The sequence below is a fragment of the Papaver somniferum genome, chromosome 1 (assembly GCF_003573695.1).
Source record: "Papaver somniferum cultivar HN1 chromosome 1, ASM357369v1, whole genome shotgun sequence".
In the NCBI taxonomy this organism is placed as follows: Eukaryota; Viridiplantae; Streptophyta; class Magnoliopsida; order Ranunculales; family Papaveraceae; genus Papaver; species Papaver somniferum.
The window spans coordinates 197,159,155-197,177,010 of NC_039358.1; the positions used below are offsets into that span (position 1 = coordinate 197,159,155).

The 17,856-nt window shown below is 39.5% G+C and overlaps 3 protein-coding genes across 4 annotated transcripts; 2 read left to right on the plus strand and 1 right to left on the minus strand.

Annotated features, from left to right (window-relative positions):
• Positions 1–5,953: 5,953 nt before the first annotated feature.
• On the plus strand, positions 5,954–8,757 carry LOC113357079 (cysteine-rich receptor-like protein kinase 15). Its single transcript, XM_026600350.1, has 7 exons — positions 5,954–6,836; positions 6,933–7,064; positions 7,259–7,383; positions 7,447–7,663; positions 7,769–8,006; positions 8,100–8,256; positions 8,349–8,757. The coding sequence occupies exons 1-7, from the start codon at positions 5,954–5,956 to the stop codon at positions 8,631–8,633; spliced, it is 2,037 nt and encodes a 678-aa protein (XP_026456135.1). The 3' UTR covers positions 8,634–8,757.
• On the minus strand, positions 8,720–11,865 carry LOC113311228 (cationic amino acid transporter 5-like). 2 transcript variants are annotated; one of them, XM_026560074.1, is made up of 3 exons: positions 11,712–11,865; positions 9,082–10,855; positions 8,720–8,968 (listed from the first exon to the last, which is right to left on the minus strand). In XM_026560074.1, the coding sequence occupies exons 1-3, from the start codon at positions 11,738–11,740 to the stop codon at positions 8,903–8,905; spliced, it is 1,869 nt and encodes a 622-aa protein (XP_026415859.1). In that variant the 5' UTR covers positions 11,741–11,865; the 3' UTR covers positions 8,720–8,902. The 2 variants fall into 2 exon arrangements, with proteins under 2 accessions (XP_026415859.1, XP_026415864.1); XM_026560079.1 differs by having other exon boundaries at positions 11,062–11,850.
• A 3,397-nt stretch (positions 11,866–15,262) lies between these two features.
• Positions 15,263–17,206, plus strand: LOC113334845. The gene is made up of 5 exons (XM_026581064.1): positions 15,263–15,278; positions 15,368–15,421; positions 15,493–15,830; positions 15,924–16,068; positions 16,753–17,206. The coding sequence occupies exons 3-5, from the start codon at positions 15,654–15,656 to the stop codon at positions 16,836–16,838; spliced, it is 408 nt and encodes a 135-aa protein (XP_026436849.1). The 5' UTR covers positions 15,263–15,278; positions 15,368–15,421; positions 15,493–15,653; the 3' UTR covers positions 16,839–17,206.
• The last annotated feature ends 650 nt before the right edge of the window (positions 17,207–17,856 follow it).

Here is a 17,856-nt window from a genome sequence, read left to right on the forward strand (position 1 = left end):
TCGTTGTCAAGGGGGAGGTCTGCTAAGAAATCCGCCAGAACTTGGGACTTCCGAGAATGTTGAATTTCATGAATGATGTTGAATTAGTCCAGATGGATGTTCCATTTGGCTATTCGGCCCACTTTTCCCGTGCTTTTGAGGACTGCTTCCAATGGTGCTTTGCATGGGACCCTGACGAGGTGAGTTAGGAAGTAGGTTCTCAGTTTTTGGGTAGCCCATACCAATGCGAGGATGAGTTTTTCAATCTTAGTATAGTTTCTTTCTGCAGAATTGAGGGTCTTGCTGACGTAGTAGATAGGTTGTTCTATTTTTGTATTGGTTTTGACTAATACCGCGCTGACTGCGTCCTCTGTTGCTGTTATGTACAGTGCCAAAACCTCGTCAGGGTCTGGCTTCTGCAGGATCGGGATTGAGGCTAGGTGTTCTTTGATTTTTTGGAATGCTTCCTCGCATTCAACGGTCTATTCGAACCTGCTCCCTTTTTTGAGAATATTGAAGAAATGTTTGCATTTGTCCGAAGACCGGGCAATAAATCTGCCCAACGCTGCTATAGATCCATTGAGCTTCTGTACTTCCTTTAAATTTTTTGGGGACGGCATCTCTACTATGGCTTGAATCTTAGCTGGGTCTACCTCGATGCCCCTTTTTGTTACCAGATACCCGAGGAACTTCCCCGAGGTGACACCGAAAGTACATTTCTCCGGATTCACTTTCATGTGATGTTGTCTCATTGCTTCGAAGATATTCCTCAAGTCCTGGTGGTGATCTTTACGCAGCTTGCTTTTGACGAGCATGTCGTCAACGTAGACTTCTAGGGTTCCTCCAATCCATGGCTTGAAGATAGCATCGACCATCCTTTGGTATGTTGCCCCTGCGTTTCGAAGTCCGAAAGGCATTCTAGTATAGCAATAAAGGCCATGTGGGGTGTAGAACGCTGTGTGTGGCTGATCTTCTTCTGCCAGGGCTACTTGGTTGTAGCCAGAATGTCCATCCATGAATGACAGTTCTTCATATCCTTCTACTGCTTCTACCAGCTGGTCAATGCTTGGCATGGGATAGCTGTCCTTTGGACATGCCTTGTTGAGATTAGTAAAGTCGATGCATATTCTAACCCCTCCATTTTTCTTAGGAACAATGACCATGTTGGAGATCCAGGTAGGATACTTGACTTCCTTGATAAATCCTGCGTCTAGTAGTTTCCGAAGTTCTGTTTCTACTGCCTCATGATACTCTGGAGCTACTTTTTGTATTTTCTGCCTGAACGGGGGCGTGCCCGGTTTGATGCGTAGCTCATGTTGGATTACTTTTGGGTCAATCCCCGGCATATCTCCTAGCTTCCAGGCGAACACATCCGCGTATTCCTTAAGTAATTTGGTTAAGGAATGTTCCCTTCCTTCGTCCATTATGGTCCCGATTTTGATCATCTTCGGGTTTTCTTCCGTTCCTATGTTGATTTCTTTTACGGGCTCCACTGGTGTGAACACAGGCTTCGGGTTTCCGAGGACTGGGACGTTCTTTAATTGCTATTTAGCGTGTTTCTGTTCTTCGCTGGTTGTTGAAGTACTTGTTTCTGTGCTTAGGACATTATCATCTTTCGTCAAGCCCTTCCCTGTAGTTTCCTTGAGGAACAGGTCTATGGCCTTCTCTTTCGCGGTTTCCTGATTTTTTACTCTTCGGATTTTTCGCTGCTCTTCTTGCTCGTTGTTGATATGATCCTGAGTGTCCTGGCACTCTCGCATAGTGATCCGATCTCCCTTGATTTCCATTACTCCCTCAGGTGTTGGAAATCTGAGATATTGGTGGTATGTTGCCGCAACTCCTTTGAGCTTATGTATCCATTTTCGTCCAATAATAGCGTTGTAGGGGGAAGGGGTGTCCACCACACTGAATCGGGTTTCCAGTTTCATGGGCCCTGCGTTAACCTGCAACACGATGTCTCCCAAGGGCTTCGTGGCTGCTCCATTGAATCCGTAGATGGTGTGATAAGAGGTCATTAATTGTTCATCATGGAGCTTCATCCGTTTGAATGCATCGTAAAATAGGACGTTTACGGAGCTTCCCCCGTCTATGAGGATCTTTTTGAGGTTACATCCAGCTACTGGTAGTGTTAGGACCAAGGGATCGTTATGGTCTTCCATATCTTCTTCGATATCCTCGGCATCGAAGATGATAGGAGATTCCATCCATTCTTCGTGTTCGTCCACCATTATCCCATCGACCTTATATAATTCGCAGCGGTCTTCGAATTGCTTCCGTAACCTCTTTCCTATCTGCGTTGTAAGTGAGGGTCCTGTGGCTTCAGAACACGAGATGGTGTTGATTGTTCGGTTTCCTTCCGGAAGTTGGACTGGTTTGGTTCGCTTGGATCTGTCCTCGGTAACATCCTTTCGTACGTAATGTTTGAGCTCTCCCGCATCAATTAATTTTTGGATCATTATTTTAAGGTTCTTGCACTTTTCGGTCTGATGTCCGTTGAAACAATGATATTCACAGTAATCTTTAGACTTCTCGGATCTCGGGGGCTGCTTTCCCTTAGACCATGGCCACTCCAAGTTTTCCCTCCCTTTGATCTCTCGTAGGATACGAGCATAGCTAGCGTTGAGTTTCGTGTAAACTTGATCTTAGAATTTTCGGTCACCTGCTCTTCGTTCATCCCTTCGTTCCTTCCTATCTTCGTGAGGTCTCTCCCCTGAGCAACTCCTTTTGGCCCCATTGGTTTGTTCCGCTGAATTGGTGCGGTTATACCTCTGCGGATATGCCCTCGGGTTTTCCCGTTGAATTTCTTCAAGTCGAGCGTTCTCTTCGATAATTATTCGAAGATCCGCCTCTGTCTTAGGCACGCTCCCATGAATTTCAACAAATAGGGGACTCATTCGGTCTAAGCCCCATTTGTAGCAATTGATGCTTACCACTGGGTCCACGCTCCCTATGGCTTGGCAGATCTTGTGCCATCTGTTAGTGTACTCCCTCGTGGTTTCCTTGTAGCCAATCGCTAGTGAAAAGAGCTTATCCATTCCGGTGTTTACAGTCTTGTTGTACATGTACGTTCTTAAGAATTTCTCTGCGAGTTGGTCGTATGAGTGGATGGAGTTTGGTGGCAGATTATCGAACCATGATAACGCCGATCCCTTCAGGCTTGACGGGAAGTATCTGCAGAGTACGGCGTCGTTCTGACCCCATCTAGCTAAGACACGGTTGTAGTACCGAATATGTGCAGCAGGGTCACTGGATCCATCATAGCATTCGAACGTTGGGACAGGGCATTTCAGTGGAATAGGGGTGTTGGCCAAGCGATGAGTTAAGGGCGTGGAGTTAGCTTCTCTCATGACCTCTTCTAACCTCCCCCCGCCTTGTTTATTTTTTAATTGCCTGATCTCGGCCATCATCTCATCTCGTAGTTCTTCCATTGCGAGGTGGTGCCCTAAATTCTTCTGCTCGTTACCGTCTGACTCTCCATCGTCATAATCCGGGTCGGATACGCTACTTCCCCTTTTCGCGTCTTCATTAGCCGCTATGACGACTCTACAGTTTCGGTTTGGCTCTGGTGCTTTGGAGTTTGCTTCATCAAGTTGTTGGCTGGTCTTCGTGCTTAGAGCAATCCGCTCCTTTAAATCTTGATTTTCTCTGGCCAACAGGGCTACAGCATCTGCGTAAACCTGCTGGCTCTTCTTCAGTTCCTCAAGCTCAGCCATCAGTCGATGTGATTGGTTGGACCCCTGATTGGGAGTCCCAGCGCGTGCTACTACAGCCATGGTGCCGCCCTCCTCCACGGTCTGCACTAAAGGTGGCAGGGGTTCAGCTTCGGTTGCTGGAATTTCCAAATTGGGGTGAGTGCCCCTCTGCGGTGCTAGAGCCGCCGGTATGGTTTGATTTTGATCATTTGTTGGTGGCATTCCAAAAGTTAGAAGGTGCACGGGTTGGAATGTTCTGGATTCATCCACCCTTTCTCTTGGTTGATTAAGTTGATTCATGGCGCAAGTATTGCTAGCCTCTGCAGCCTTCGGGACTACCGCAGCCGCACCGTACTTTGTCGCTACTGCTCTGAGAGCCGCCGCTGCAACTGAATTAGAGTTCATAGGTGAAGTGATTTCCGCAGTATCTTGCCTTTGACTGGTCATTTTAGCTTTATCTCCTTTCTGCTTGTTTCGGGTGATGACTGGGGTTGTCCTGGGTGTTTATTTTGACAAAGCTTTGGATTTTCCTGCTTCCTGCGTCTTTTCCATCACGTTTCCTTTTGTTGACAATGAAATCTCGCCGAAACTCGCCTTCTTTACTCACAATACGTTCTTTCTGCATAAGGCATTTCAAACAAAAAACGGGAATATCCGCGTGAAGAGGGTTAGTTGGCGAAATACATTCTTCCAGGAGAGGATTAATACACGCAAGTTACAATACACGGGTTAAAGTTTTATTAAAGGAGATCCTTAGTATAAAAACTACGAAAAAACCCCCAGAGAGACGGGTTCGCACGAGATCTAAAGAAAATCGTAAATCCGCAGATTAGAACAATAAATCTTATCGAAGATAAAAGGTGGGTTTTTGAATACAATACAGTTAACAAATGATCTATACGGTCTGAGCTGATAAATCAGAGCAATCATATGCCAATTTAAAATGAAATCACAGGACAAGATAAACCTTTTACCGGGACGAAGTCCCTGTTTCTAGCGCCAAATTGTGAACACACAAACCACGAAGGGATCCGAATGCTCACAATCATTCATCATCATCTAAAGATATTTGTGATGATGATATCCTAGTGTTGATTCCTTGGTTCAAAACCTTCGGGTTTATCATAGCCTCATCTAACAACTCCATGCGAGGCGTTTGCGCACGGGATATAAGTACAAACAAAGAAAGCAAAACGTATAAGTAAAGATCCATGGGGCTAAATAAATATAAAGTGCTGAAATGTAAACAAGACCAGGGTTTACGTGGTTCAGCACTAAGGCCTACGTCCACGAGGTTTGTTGTTTTACTATATTCTTCACGGTTACACGAATAGTCGAATGACTTTTGAGTTTACATGTTTCTCTCTTCTAAATGATTAACTTACACTTTCAATCTCTCTCTCTCTCCTTCCCTTCCTGATTTTTCCGATCCCCTTTCCTCTTGGTGGAGACGGGGTATTTATAAGGTTAGAATGTGGGACCCAGCTCTGAAGGCCGTTGGAACCTTATCTTCTTGTGTCCTTGCGTCTATCACGCAGAGGTCTGTGTTTGCCCCTTGATCCCGCAGAGGCATCCTCGCTCGTTCCACAGGTTGATCGACACGTACACTGCTCAGAGTGTTTAATGTGGGTAGTTGAGGGGTCTGCTCGTGTCAGACAAGTGTCTTCTGCCCCTGTCACGTCCGTGTCAGCTAACTTTCTCTCCACCGTTGATCTTAGCTTCTCTTTTGGGGATGAGATAAAGTAACTCCTCGGGGTTTATTTGGTGTTTCGTAGCGCATCATGTTTTGATGTTTTGGCCTGCATGCTTTCCACGTATCTTTTTATATACACGTGTCTGATAGTGAGATATATGTGTACACACAATACTTTTTTGGAAGGAGTTGTGACACTTGCGTCTTTCATTTTCTGATTTGAATGTAAGGTTGCCGAGTAAGATTCATTAAAGAAAAAAAATAAAAGTGTCTTAGTATAGCTAGATCTAATGTATAACCAAAAAGCAAAAACATCAGAGATGTTATTATAGCGATAATGCGGTGACAATCGTGCACTTGACCGCGTGATGTATAACCTGTCATGCTGCATGGCCGGTACATTTTTAGTGTACTGTGCATTTGACTGCACTGACTTGTATTGTTGGCTCACTTCTAATAATTCCAGCGCAGAAACATTTGATCACCACAAAAATGTGCTTAAAAATCTACATTTTAGTTCACACCCCACGCTTTATAGATTTCATTTATATACCAAAACAAATATACAAAATTTTGAGTTGTTTATGATATGTCATCACAAAAACAAGCAAAGGGTTGTTTCTCTAGTACCCACCAAATTATCTTATTCAATTTCATTTTCATATCTTACTATGATCAAATAATAACTGCACACGCTCTTCAGCAACGTACTCCAGTGTACTTATCTTCGACATTTTGTTTAGGTAGGAATTACACAGCCAATAGTACATATCAAACCAATCTCAATCTCTTACTCTCATCTCTCTCAACTACATTCACAAACAACACAATTTCTCAATATGGTTACCGTAACATTACAATCGGAAGAAACCCAAATACTGCTTATGGATCGTTACACTGTCAAGAGGATATTGAACCAGCGATATGTTCAGTATACGTTCAGACTGCAACTGAAAGAGTAATGCGAGAGTGTCCAAATACAAAAACAGCTATCGGGTTCTACAACGGATGTATTTTAAGGTATTCAGATGAGAATTACTTCTCAATCTTGAATGAAGAACCATCATCTGTTATAAAGTATTTAAACAATAGCATCATCGCAAACCAAGTTCAGTATATGGACACCGTAACTAGATTACTAGATGAATTAGTAATTGAAGCTGGTAGCAATACTTCTTCCAATAGTCCTTTATATGCTACTGGTTCAGCAAATTACACAAGATTTAATCAAGTTTATGCAACGGTTCGGTGTACACCAGATTTGACACCAAGGCTCTGTTGTAAATGTCTAAGATCAGCTCTTCAGAGATTACCTTATGATGCACAAGGGGCAAGAGTTCTATTTCCAAGTTGTAATTTCAGATTTGAGTATAAGCCTTTCTATGGGAATTATATGCATATAACTCAAGTATCTATTCAACCTCTTCAAGCATCACCTCCAACTCTTCAAGCGTCATGGAGTAAAACTAATTGTAAGTACTTTAAGCCAAGTATTAGCTTGTTTTCCATGTTGTTCTCGGAAGAAAATATTTTCAAATTGATAATTTACTTCGTAATTGCATATGTAGCGAATAGGAAGGATTCAACAAAGCTTGTTACTAGCATCACCGTTCCATTGGTAGCTGCAGTACTACTATCCTACATTGCTGTTTGGTGGTTTTGTTTCCATAAGAGAAAGAAGATAAATAACAACTATTTTGGTAAGTAGTGTAAAAGGATTATTGTCCCCCATTGCTAATATCGTCATAATGAACTTAAAATAAAATACTCCCTCTGTTTCTGGAAAAGAGTTAATATCACTTTTACCCAAACACTTGATATATTATTTATAATCTCTATCACTTTCTATATGCATGATCTATATCAAATCCTTACTTGTCATGGTTTCTGACAGATAAGAATCCAGATATTCAAAGTGCAGAATTATTACTATTCAACTTCAATATTTTAAGTGCAGCAACAAATAACTTCTCCGAGGATAATAAGTTGGGAGAAGGTGGATTTGGCCCTGTTTATAAGGTGCATATATTTTAATACTTGCAAAGATTCTGATTTAAGAGCTGAATTCTAACTTGCTATTAGCGTCTTGAGGGTGTATTATCTGATGGACAAGAAATAGCTGTGAAAAGACTTTGTAAGAACTCAGGTCAAGGTGATCCGGAGTTTAAGAATGAAGTGTTGTTGTTAGCTAAAATTCAACACAGGAATCTTGTAAGATTAATTGGTTTTTGTTTACATGGACAAGAGAAACTACTTGTGTATGAGTTGATGCATGCCAGTCTCAACCAATTCATATTCGGTATGTATGTGTGCGTTTTTCTTTTTATTGGTGAAAATATATGTGCATTGCTTGAGAAATATGGGTGCACTGTAACTTTTTACAAATTAATATAAATGTCTGTAGATACTGTGAAACGAAACCTGTTAGATTGGGGAAAACGATACAAGATCGTTGGAGAAATTGCTAGAGGTCTTCTTTATCTTCATGAGGATTCTCGACTCAGGATAATTCACCTAGATCTCAAAACTAGCAATATATTATTAGACGAAGATATGATTCCAAAGATTTCAGACTTTGGAATGGCAAAGCTTTTTGAGGTAGATCAAACTCAAGCTAATACAAGTAGAATTGCAGGAACATAGTAAGTACATATATGGAAATTCTTCAGATTACGTAATGAATTTGGACTATCAGACTATGAAATACTTATTCATTTCATAAATGGATATTACAGTGGATATATGGCTCCAGAGTATGCACGAAACGGACATTTTTGTGTGAAATCAGATGTTTTTAGTTTCGGTGTTCTAGTTCTTGAGATTCTTAGCGGGAAGAAAATTACCTATCTTTATATGACGGATTCAGGAGATGCACAAAATCTTCTGACTTATGTGAGTGATTTTAATTGTTTGGGTTCTCTACCTAGAATAAATTTTATCAAGTATAAGAAAAAAAAAATTAAATAACAAATGTGTTGTTGCAGACATGGATTCATTGGCAGAGAGGATCAGCTTTAGAAGTGCTTGATTCCAGTTTCAAAGATAGTTGTCCGAAAGACGAAGTAATGAGGTGTATCCACATTGCCCTATTATGTGTTCAAGACAGTATTGCTGATAGACCTACCATTGGCTCAGTCATCTTAATGCTTACTTGCAACACAATGACTCTCCCATTACCTACACGACCTGCATATTTTGCGTCTAATCAAGCAGTGGAAGAGGCATGGAGCGTGAATCAGGCATCTGTTTCTGAATTGTATCCTCGTTGATAAATACTTATGTTTATTTATGATCAAAGAAATTTATTTAGATAGGGGAAAGTCACAAAATGCTTCAACAAAACAAAGATATCTTGTACACAAAAAATTGAATTTAAACTTAGAGTTTGGTAAACAAGACAAGGGATGCAGGAGAAAAAAAAATAGACTTCACAAAATATAGGTATCAATGCCAATCTTACTATGAACTATGAACTAAGGAGAGACGCGTGATTATGATGCATTGCACCCATCTCCTTCAAGTTCCACCTTTTGCAGCTTTAACTCCTTTCTGCCGCTGCTCCACTCTCTGCTTCATCTGTTGTTTTCCCCTTATTGTTAGCATCCTTGATCACCAGAAAATTATCAACTCCCAGTTAATGATGTTCAACAGTGTCAATATTTAGAGAGATTAGTGTTAGAATCAATAAGAACATCACATTGTTCCGTTTCTGTTTACCTGTACGTTTCCTGGAACATCTTGCCTCTGGTGTGCAACGTCATATGTCGCATGAAGACCACAAAATAGATAGTACACAAGCATCACCAGTGTACAGATTCCGAATCTCACAAAAGCTTCAGTACCAAGTGATCCAATTAGAAACAAGTTTAATCCAATTGACAAAGATGGCAGCCATGGAACCAATGGAACACCCCAGACCTTTGGAAAATGCTGCTGAGGAAGAAAAATCATAATTCCAAAATTCCCAAGAACCCAAATGGGTATGGTTATCATATGTCCAATCCATCCATTAGCATTACGGCTATAATAAACTGATGTTCCAATAGATGAACCGATTATCATGAATAGAAACAAACCCAATTTGCAGCGATCAAGAGTAGAAGAGACATTCCTCCCGTTATATCGCCTAACAATCAATGCAACAGCCATTAACATGAAGATGAATAGAGTGCTGAGCGAAGAAACACTAGATAGTACATCCAAACTTGAGAACAAAGCCACACAGGCGGAACATATGGTTACTAATAAGGCTGCATAAATGGGTGTTCCTGTTTTTGGATGCACCAAAGCAAACCAAGGTGGGATCATATGGGATCGAGCAATCTGTGTGGTGTAACGTGCTTGCCCTAACCCACCTACAATTAATCCAGTAGTCATTCCCTTAAGAGCACCAGCTGCAACTAAATACTTTGCCCATTTCAGGCCCACACTTTGAAATGCAACTGAATAAGCTGCATTCACATCTATCTCATTATATTTCTGCATCATACTTAGTGACAAAGCCATCAAACAATAAACTATAGTGATCATTGACATGGAACCGATTAACCCTATCGGTATATCCTTTTCAGGTTTCTTAGTCTCTTCTGCCATAGTTGCAACCATATCAAATCCTGTGTATGCCCAAAACAGAACTGCTGCAGCTTGAAAAATACCTCCTGCTCCATATGGAGCAAAGGGAGTTAAATTATCAACACTTCCTTTCACGCAACCAGCTATTACTATAAAAACAATCAATGCAACACTAACAAGAGATGCAATCCAGTTCAGTTTCGAAGCACCTCTTGTACCGAGCATCGCAATAGTGTTGGTTATTAATAACACTACAACAGCAATTGGGTCTAACATATTATAACCTTCAGCAAAGCTACTAATATGTATTCGCAAAGAATCAGGATTACGATTGATAATTGTAGCAAAGTACGATGTCCAGGATCTAGCTAATCCAGCAGCACCAACTACAGCTTCCAAGAGTATATTACCTGCAGCAATAAAAGCTACAAAATCTCCTAATTCAATCCTCAAATAAGAAAAAGAACCACCAGCAACCGGAACTTCCACTGCGAATTCTGTATAACAGAAAACAGATAACAAAGCTGAGAGACCTGAAATCGCATATGATATAACAATAGCAGAACCTGCATGGTTATGTGCTTCTTGTCCAGTAAGCACAAAAATGCCAGTACCAACAACAGAACCAAAGCTGAGCCACATAAGATCCCACCATGTAAGGCATCTGTGCAAGGTGTTTTCACTTTGCTTCTGCAGCACATTGAGCTCGAAAGAATCGGTTGAACGGTTGAGGAAACGATCTTTGAATCTTGACCCGGATTCAGTGATTGCCGTTTTGTATGTGCCCCAGTTCTGAAAAGATTGTTCAGGAAAGAAATCAGTTTTGCTCCATCTCCAATAACTCCTTGGTTGATCAGATTCTTTCCCGGAAGCAGTTTCTTGGATTTCCTCCATTGTTGCACACGATGATGGGCTGGAGCTGCAGAGGGCAGATATGTAGATAGATATTTTGGAAAATTTATCTAAGCCGTGTTTTGTGGGATTTTTTCCGTGTTTTGGGGCAACAAAAAAACCTAAGTTTGGTTGAGGAATTTCATCTAACACTTGAAGAGCACAAATTCTAAAGCCATAATGAAATTGGATTCTAATAGAACTCTAAAAACAAAAGAAACTGGAATGACATACCACAATGGTTAACTTCTTTCGGTTCAAACTTCTGTGAATCGCATCTGGTATTTATTATGGGAATTTCATGCCTGCCCAAAGTGGGATAATCTCTGATTTCTTCAATTCCATGTACACCACATTAGGAAACCCACTGGAAATGTTTCACAGGTTTAAGCGGGTTCAAGATTGCTAGAGGGGGTTTCCAACATTGATTTGGGGTTGTACACTACAGACTATCCGGTGGCATGTTCGCCTTATAGCCCGTCATGGGTGTTTTGAAGCAGGGCGGAGCTAGCTCATTGCAGGGGTTGTGTTCCCTGCTGGGCTGTCTCCCAAGCATTTTTTTGATAACATGGGATCCAAAGCCATTTTTGCAATCTTGTCAACCTTGAAAAAGTTTTGGCTCCCCATAGCTAGATTTCTAGCTCTGCCCCTGGTTTGAAGTGATTTAAACTACTAGAATCATGATTGATAAAAGGTTTCATTTTCCCATCAAAAAAAAAAATGATTGATTGATATATGGGGGCGTAAATGGGGTTACTTAATGGACACTTGGGAGTCTATTATTGGGACATAATTCTTGTATCGTGAACTTAGACGTTTAATCACAAACAAGTACACTGTTTACATGTATATCTCAATCGATCGAATTGAGGTTGATTACATACCTGGGAGGGAGTAGTGGTGTGGTTTCCATTACTTTTTACTATTCCTCCATTGGTAATCTTTTAAAGCTTTTTGTTCTCGGCTTCTTCAGATATTTCAATAATTGGATCCAGAGGAAGAGTGGTTGTCTCACTCACACCACCAAAACGTGAACTGCGTGGCTTTAGCTGGGTTTAACCCAGCAGGCAATAAAAAATATCCTACTTTATACCAGATGACCCGCGCACCAGTTGGGGCAACCCAGAATTTACTAAATGTTTGAAGGACTTGAAGGAAATATAGTAAATTTAAAAAAAAAAAAAAAGTGTAACTTTACCAGAAGAACTAAAAATAGCACAGTTACTAATTTTTGTGTTCTTTAATAATACTGAGCAAAGGCATTTCCATAGGCATCGTTCAATTTCCCCTCGTCAAAATCGGACGATTTTGACCCAATAACCAACTCGTTCACTTGTTCTTGACTAGGTTCCGTTTCCTTCCCTTGCAACATAAATTACAGACCCTTGTTTTTGTTTGTTTAGCCAGTTTATTCTTTCCACCAATTTCTCACTTCCTCTTAATGTTATACTGATGGAGGTCGAAAATATTCCTAGTGGAATCACTAGTCTTTTTTATAAAGCTGGTTGGGTAGACTCAACCAGTCCGATTCAAACTTTGTCAAATTTCTTAGAGCATCTCCAACGGCACATCCTCAACTTCCTATTAATTAGGCCACATAGGATTTATGTGATTTTTTGACAAAATTGCTACTCCAACGGCAATGTTAAAAGAGAATGTGAAGATTACATGGATGGTAATTATCTAGACATCCTCAGTCATCCTCTAGTTTTGGAGGTTGTCTTAGAGGATGTGAATATCCTAATCATCAATATCTAAGATTAGGATTAACTACTTAATTATTTTCAACCAAAATAAGTTAAAAATTTTATGGTTGGAGATGAATAATTTTCACCCCTTAAGTTAAGGGAATTTTGGTTTCACATCCCGTGAAAAAAGATTACCTGTGAATTCACACCAAGTTCCCGTTGGAAATGCTCTTATGGCATCATATTTACCGTCCCTAATTACCATCCCGAATCCACGTGTATCGGGAACAACTTTACGTCTTTACGCCCATCATATCTTGATCATCATGAGTTTCATCATCTTTTGAAGTATTGTAAGTACGTGACACTTCATGAATCGGGTACACGTATTAGAATCTTGTGGCAGATTCTTATCCGGTTATCCTCTCTTCATCTGATAGAACATGAGTGAACCCGTAAAAAACCGCAAAGAATTCCTAAAAAGTAGGAGTATAATATATTTTCGGAACCTCCTTAGGGTCTTACTTTTTTTTTTTATCGGCAAAGAATTGAAACTGAGGTAAGCAAAGTAGCTTACAAATCCTTTTTTATTTTATTACTGGTTGATTTTAATTATTGATTTTGTTAATTTATTTATTTTAAATTTTATTTTTTACTGATTTTTTTCCCCCTTAATTTTAGATAACTTGAAGAAAACAAAGAAGAAGCAATAAGACGAGGAAGAAGGTGAAACTTAGTAGTGTTGTTTTTGATGATATTCATGAAGACATACTTCTGCAAATTACCTGTCAAGTCTTTGATCAAGTTCACCTGTGCTTCTAAGGTATGGTTTAACTTAATTAATAAAGATCAACAATTTTACAAACATCACTTGGTTGAATCTCGAAAGAAACCAATTCTCATGTTCGCTTACAGATTTTCTTACTGTATCAGACGGTACTTTGTGGATAAGAAGAAGTACATGGTGGTAATATCCATAACCACAAGGTGCTTATTCCTTATCAAAATATAAACAGTGATAAAGGTCTCGACTATTGGATTGGGTATGAAAATGGTTTAACTTATTATCTGTAGTTGCGGGAAATCCTACAACCACGCCCTTAGTAAAATCTATAGAACAATCTAAATAATCATCATAAGAATCATAAGAACTTTCATTAAAATCTTCAAATCAGATACAAAGTTATGAGAAAACCCTAACTTGGGAAGCAAATAATATTTCTCTCTCCTAAATATCTTGTCTAAGCTCTCAAAAAGATCTCCCCTCTACACAAGGTCGCTTGGCTCCTTATATAAGAGTTTACATAGTGGAGGACAGCTAATAAAGCCCCTAATTTCGGATCTGACGTGCGTCAATGTCGCGTAGACTTCACCATCGCCGCGTGGTTTCTTTACTGCCACACAGGTCTTCACATTTTCTTCGTGACTTAGAGTGGCGTCATCTGGTGAGTCATTCTGGATATGAAGTATGCGGTCGTCTTTGCTCAGTCCAATTTCGCATATCTGATAGGTGTTCAGGTATTTTGTACCCACATTTTGCCTCTTCTCATGTTGCTCTTTTGGTAAAGAGAGTGGTATGAGAAATCTTAAATTATGCTGCCGCACCCATTCATCTTTTCGTATTCTTATCTTCCGACACATTCCCGTGATTTTGACGTGACAACTTACGCGTGTCTTTTCAACCACTTACTATCTGACACGTCTCTAATAACCGCTATTCTTAATCGACATATTAGTGAGAAAGGATCTCTTGGGAATCGGGAGTAAATCTCTTATTTACTGCCAAACGTCTTCCTCCTTCTTCTTTTTACTTTCTTTTCTTTCTCTGCAACCTTTATCTTCTTCTGCTGAGTTTCTTCCGTTTTCAATAAAGCTTTGACCTGATTATTACCTTTTACTTCGCTTTCTATTTTCATCATTTTTATCGTTCTTTTTCCTTTACTTTCTTCATTCTCATACTCTTTTTCTCATTATCGGCATCTTGATCATCCTGATTTTGATTGATTTGATCATTTTGAGTAATCTTTCATTATCTTGCATTCACATACTGAAAATGCCTCTTAAAGCTGGTTGGAAGAATGATAGAGAATTCAAAAGATTAAAGGTCGAATTTGGTCAAAGAGGCTTCTCACTATCCATCCCTCCTGGATCAGAACCTTCTTCTACGCTTGGTCTTGAATGGTTTTCGCTTGATCAGTAGAACGATCAGAAGATCATTATTTCAGTGGGACAACTTCTTGCTGGTCTTCCTATTCCCCTCTATAATCATCAAACTCCTCTGTTTTATGATATTCTTTCCGATGCGATATTTTCGCGCGGCATATTTCGGTTGAGTTGTGACTGTATCAGGATAGTTATAGAATACGCTCGTCGTGCGGCAGGATTAGAATCCATTTATCCAATAGAAGTAAGAAATCCAGAATACGCCCATAAGGAGATCAACCATACGGATTATACAGTTGGAATTTCTTCAATCACTATGATGTTTCCATTATGAAGAATGAATCATTTCGATGGGGCATTCGCTTGACAAGAAGGGACGGTGTCGCGGAATACGAAAGGATCATGCGTGATGTCGATTTTCATGACTCTACTAATAATTCTGCTCGTAAATCAAAAGATACTCGTTGGGTGGAGTATCCTATTGTTTTGGCGGGTCCTTACATAACTGGCAGAAGCGAAGATGGTTCAACTCTTCCCCTACATGCGGGTTTTCTCGCTTAAAATCCTTGGGAGTTTAAATGGCCCGAGGAAGCTAATGTGGTATGCTACCTTTGACTTTGTTTATCTATTTACCTCCTTCCTTTTATCTTTCGTTTCTCTTATCACTTCTTTTGGTTTTTGGCAAGAAGACAAAGAAAGCTAATAAAAATTTGCCTCATGTGTCACCTTCGCATGATAATGAAGTAAGAAATACTCTTTGTTTCATTTTAACAATATTGTTGCCTCTGTTTCTTATCTCTCATTATTCGCGTAGGTGGTAGCTGGAGGCACTAAGGGTAAGAATAAAATTAGGTCCAAAAAAACCACCTCTAAATCTTCTTTCAACCCAAAAAGCGAAAGGCTCCTTCTCCCTCTCCTTCTTATTCTGAAGATGATACTCTCCTTCTCCCTAATAACCCTGAGTCTGAGTCCTCTATGGGACAGTTGTCAAGTGTTTTCTATGACACATTATGTGGTGTTGATAATACCTCACTGGGCCGTGCTTGTGAAGCGGTGGTTAAGATATGTGACGCCCATTCTTTATGTCGCGAATCTCTTCGGGGAGTTGCCTCTGCATTGAATCCAAATTTTCAATTTGCAATTGGATCTTTGGTTAGTATTCTTCCTGTGCGTCATTCTTCGCTACTAATTTAATATGATTCTATATCTTTTATTGATTCTTTCGCTTTCCTTTTATTAATGCAGTACGCCCGTATGTCTCATGCTGTCACTTCTGATCTTCAAAGGAATATTCGCACTCTGAAAGCAGAAAATACCAAGCTCAAGGGAGATTACTCTTCTAGATCCAGCCGCGTGGAAGAACTCCTCAATAAAAATGATCAATTAATTGGTATGTATCTTTTCCTCATTCTTTATTCTTTGTCATTTTCGTTCTTCTTTTAATTGTCCGTTCTTGCAGAAATTTACAACTTATCTCGAGGCCATTCACTACCCCGTTGATGATGAAATCCTTCTAGAACATCTTAATTCTTCTTTAAATAACATTGTTGACGTTGACATAGAAGCTTTTAACCCAGTGGAATTGAAGTATAAATATGAAATTCTTAAAGCTGAACATAGGAGCATGTTATCCGCTTGCAATAGATTTAGGCGTCGTTATCGTGAATCCAAAGGATTGATTAAAGTTTTGGAAGCGAAAAATAAAAATCTTGTAACTGAGAAGGATAATATCACCCTCAACGGTGCGAAGGCTTTAAAGGAGTTTCATGATGTTAATATCCAAGTTCAAATGGAAAGAGATCGGGCTATAAGCGAAAAGAACACGCTGATAGAGCGAGATAATATGATTCACTCTCGACTTCTTATAGAAAACGATGTTGAATTATAGCGGGATGCTAGAGTTATTGATAATTCTAGGAATGATTTAGTTGTAACCGTTAGCCTCGAGTCTGATCATGTTGAATTGGTTGAGGCTATTCTTACTAAAAAAGAAGGTTGTTTATTATTCTTATCCATTTTTTATTTCCTGAATGACATTTTTATGTGGCTTTAACCTTCTGATTTTCTGTCGCAGATGATGAGAAGAAGTATCTTGAGAAAATTGAGAATCTAGAGGCGAGATGTTTCGCTCGTGACTCTAAGTACCGCAGAAAAAGATGAGTGTCACTGTTTCCAATTTGAGCAAGGATGTTGTTCGCGTTCGTGACGCGGCTGTTAAGAAAGTCTGCATCGATAATAACATTCCTCTGTCAAATTATAATTTCACTGAAGTTTCTCCTAATGAAGAAGGTTCTGACATCTCTGCTAGTGAGGGAGAATATGAGGAATATGAAGAGACTGATGAGGAGGGCAGTGGTTCTGAGGCTGAGGAGGGTAATGAAGATGACATAGGTGGGAAATAGTTATTCTTTCTGAAGATCTTTTCTCTCTTTTCACACTTGTAAATTCTTTGTCAGTTCTTTGTATATCGGATATTTCCTAGTCTCTGAGACTTTTTCTTCAATGTGAATTTCTAAGAATTTGATGCTTCTTTAGTGTAAATTCTCCTCTTGTTACACCTGCTCTTATTAAAAAATGAAAAGCAAAGTACCGTTCTTTTCAAAAGTTGGAGTTAATCATGTGGTAATAACGTATTGTTGTGGTAATAGTTTGTTGCATATTCATTAATAATAATATATAACACATGCGTGAATCTACCATATGGGGGCGAGTAACACTCTTTTATATGCTTGCATTCCCATTCTTGCCTCTGTTATTCGCCACAAGATGATTGAGTTATGCAGATATTATGTAGTACAATGTGTGAATTTTCATTTATTCATGGAAATTGATATATGTAAAGTTATCATGTATGTGTGTATCTGCCTTGTGCGTATTTCATTATGCGGTAATCTATCATTTATTTATTCACATACTTCGTTTATACAACTAAATAATTTAATTTCATGTCTGAATTACCTTTTCTTTACCTTTCCCTACGAATGTGTCTTTGTTTTCTGCCTCAGCTATATTCTGTTTTATTATTTCGCGTCTATACATCCTCCTATTTCTTGTCTTTGGATTGTATAAGTGGATTATCTTTGAGCTCCTTTGTTTCCTGCAAAGTAATGTTAATCTTCGATTTTATTGTGAGGTCTTATTTTCCTCCCTAATTAGAGGTCTTATTTTGCCTAAGGTA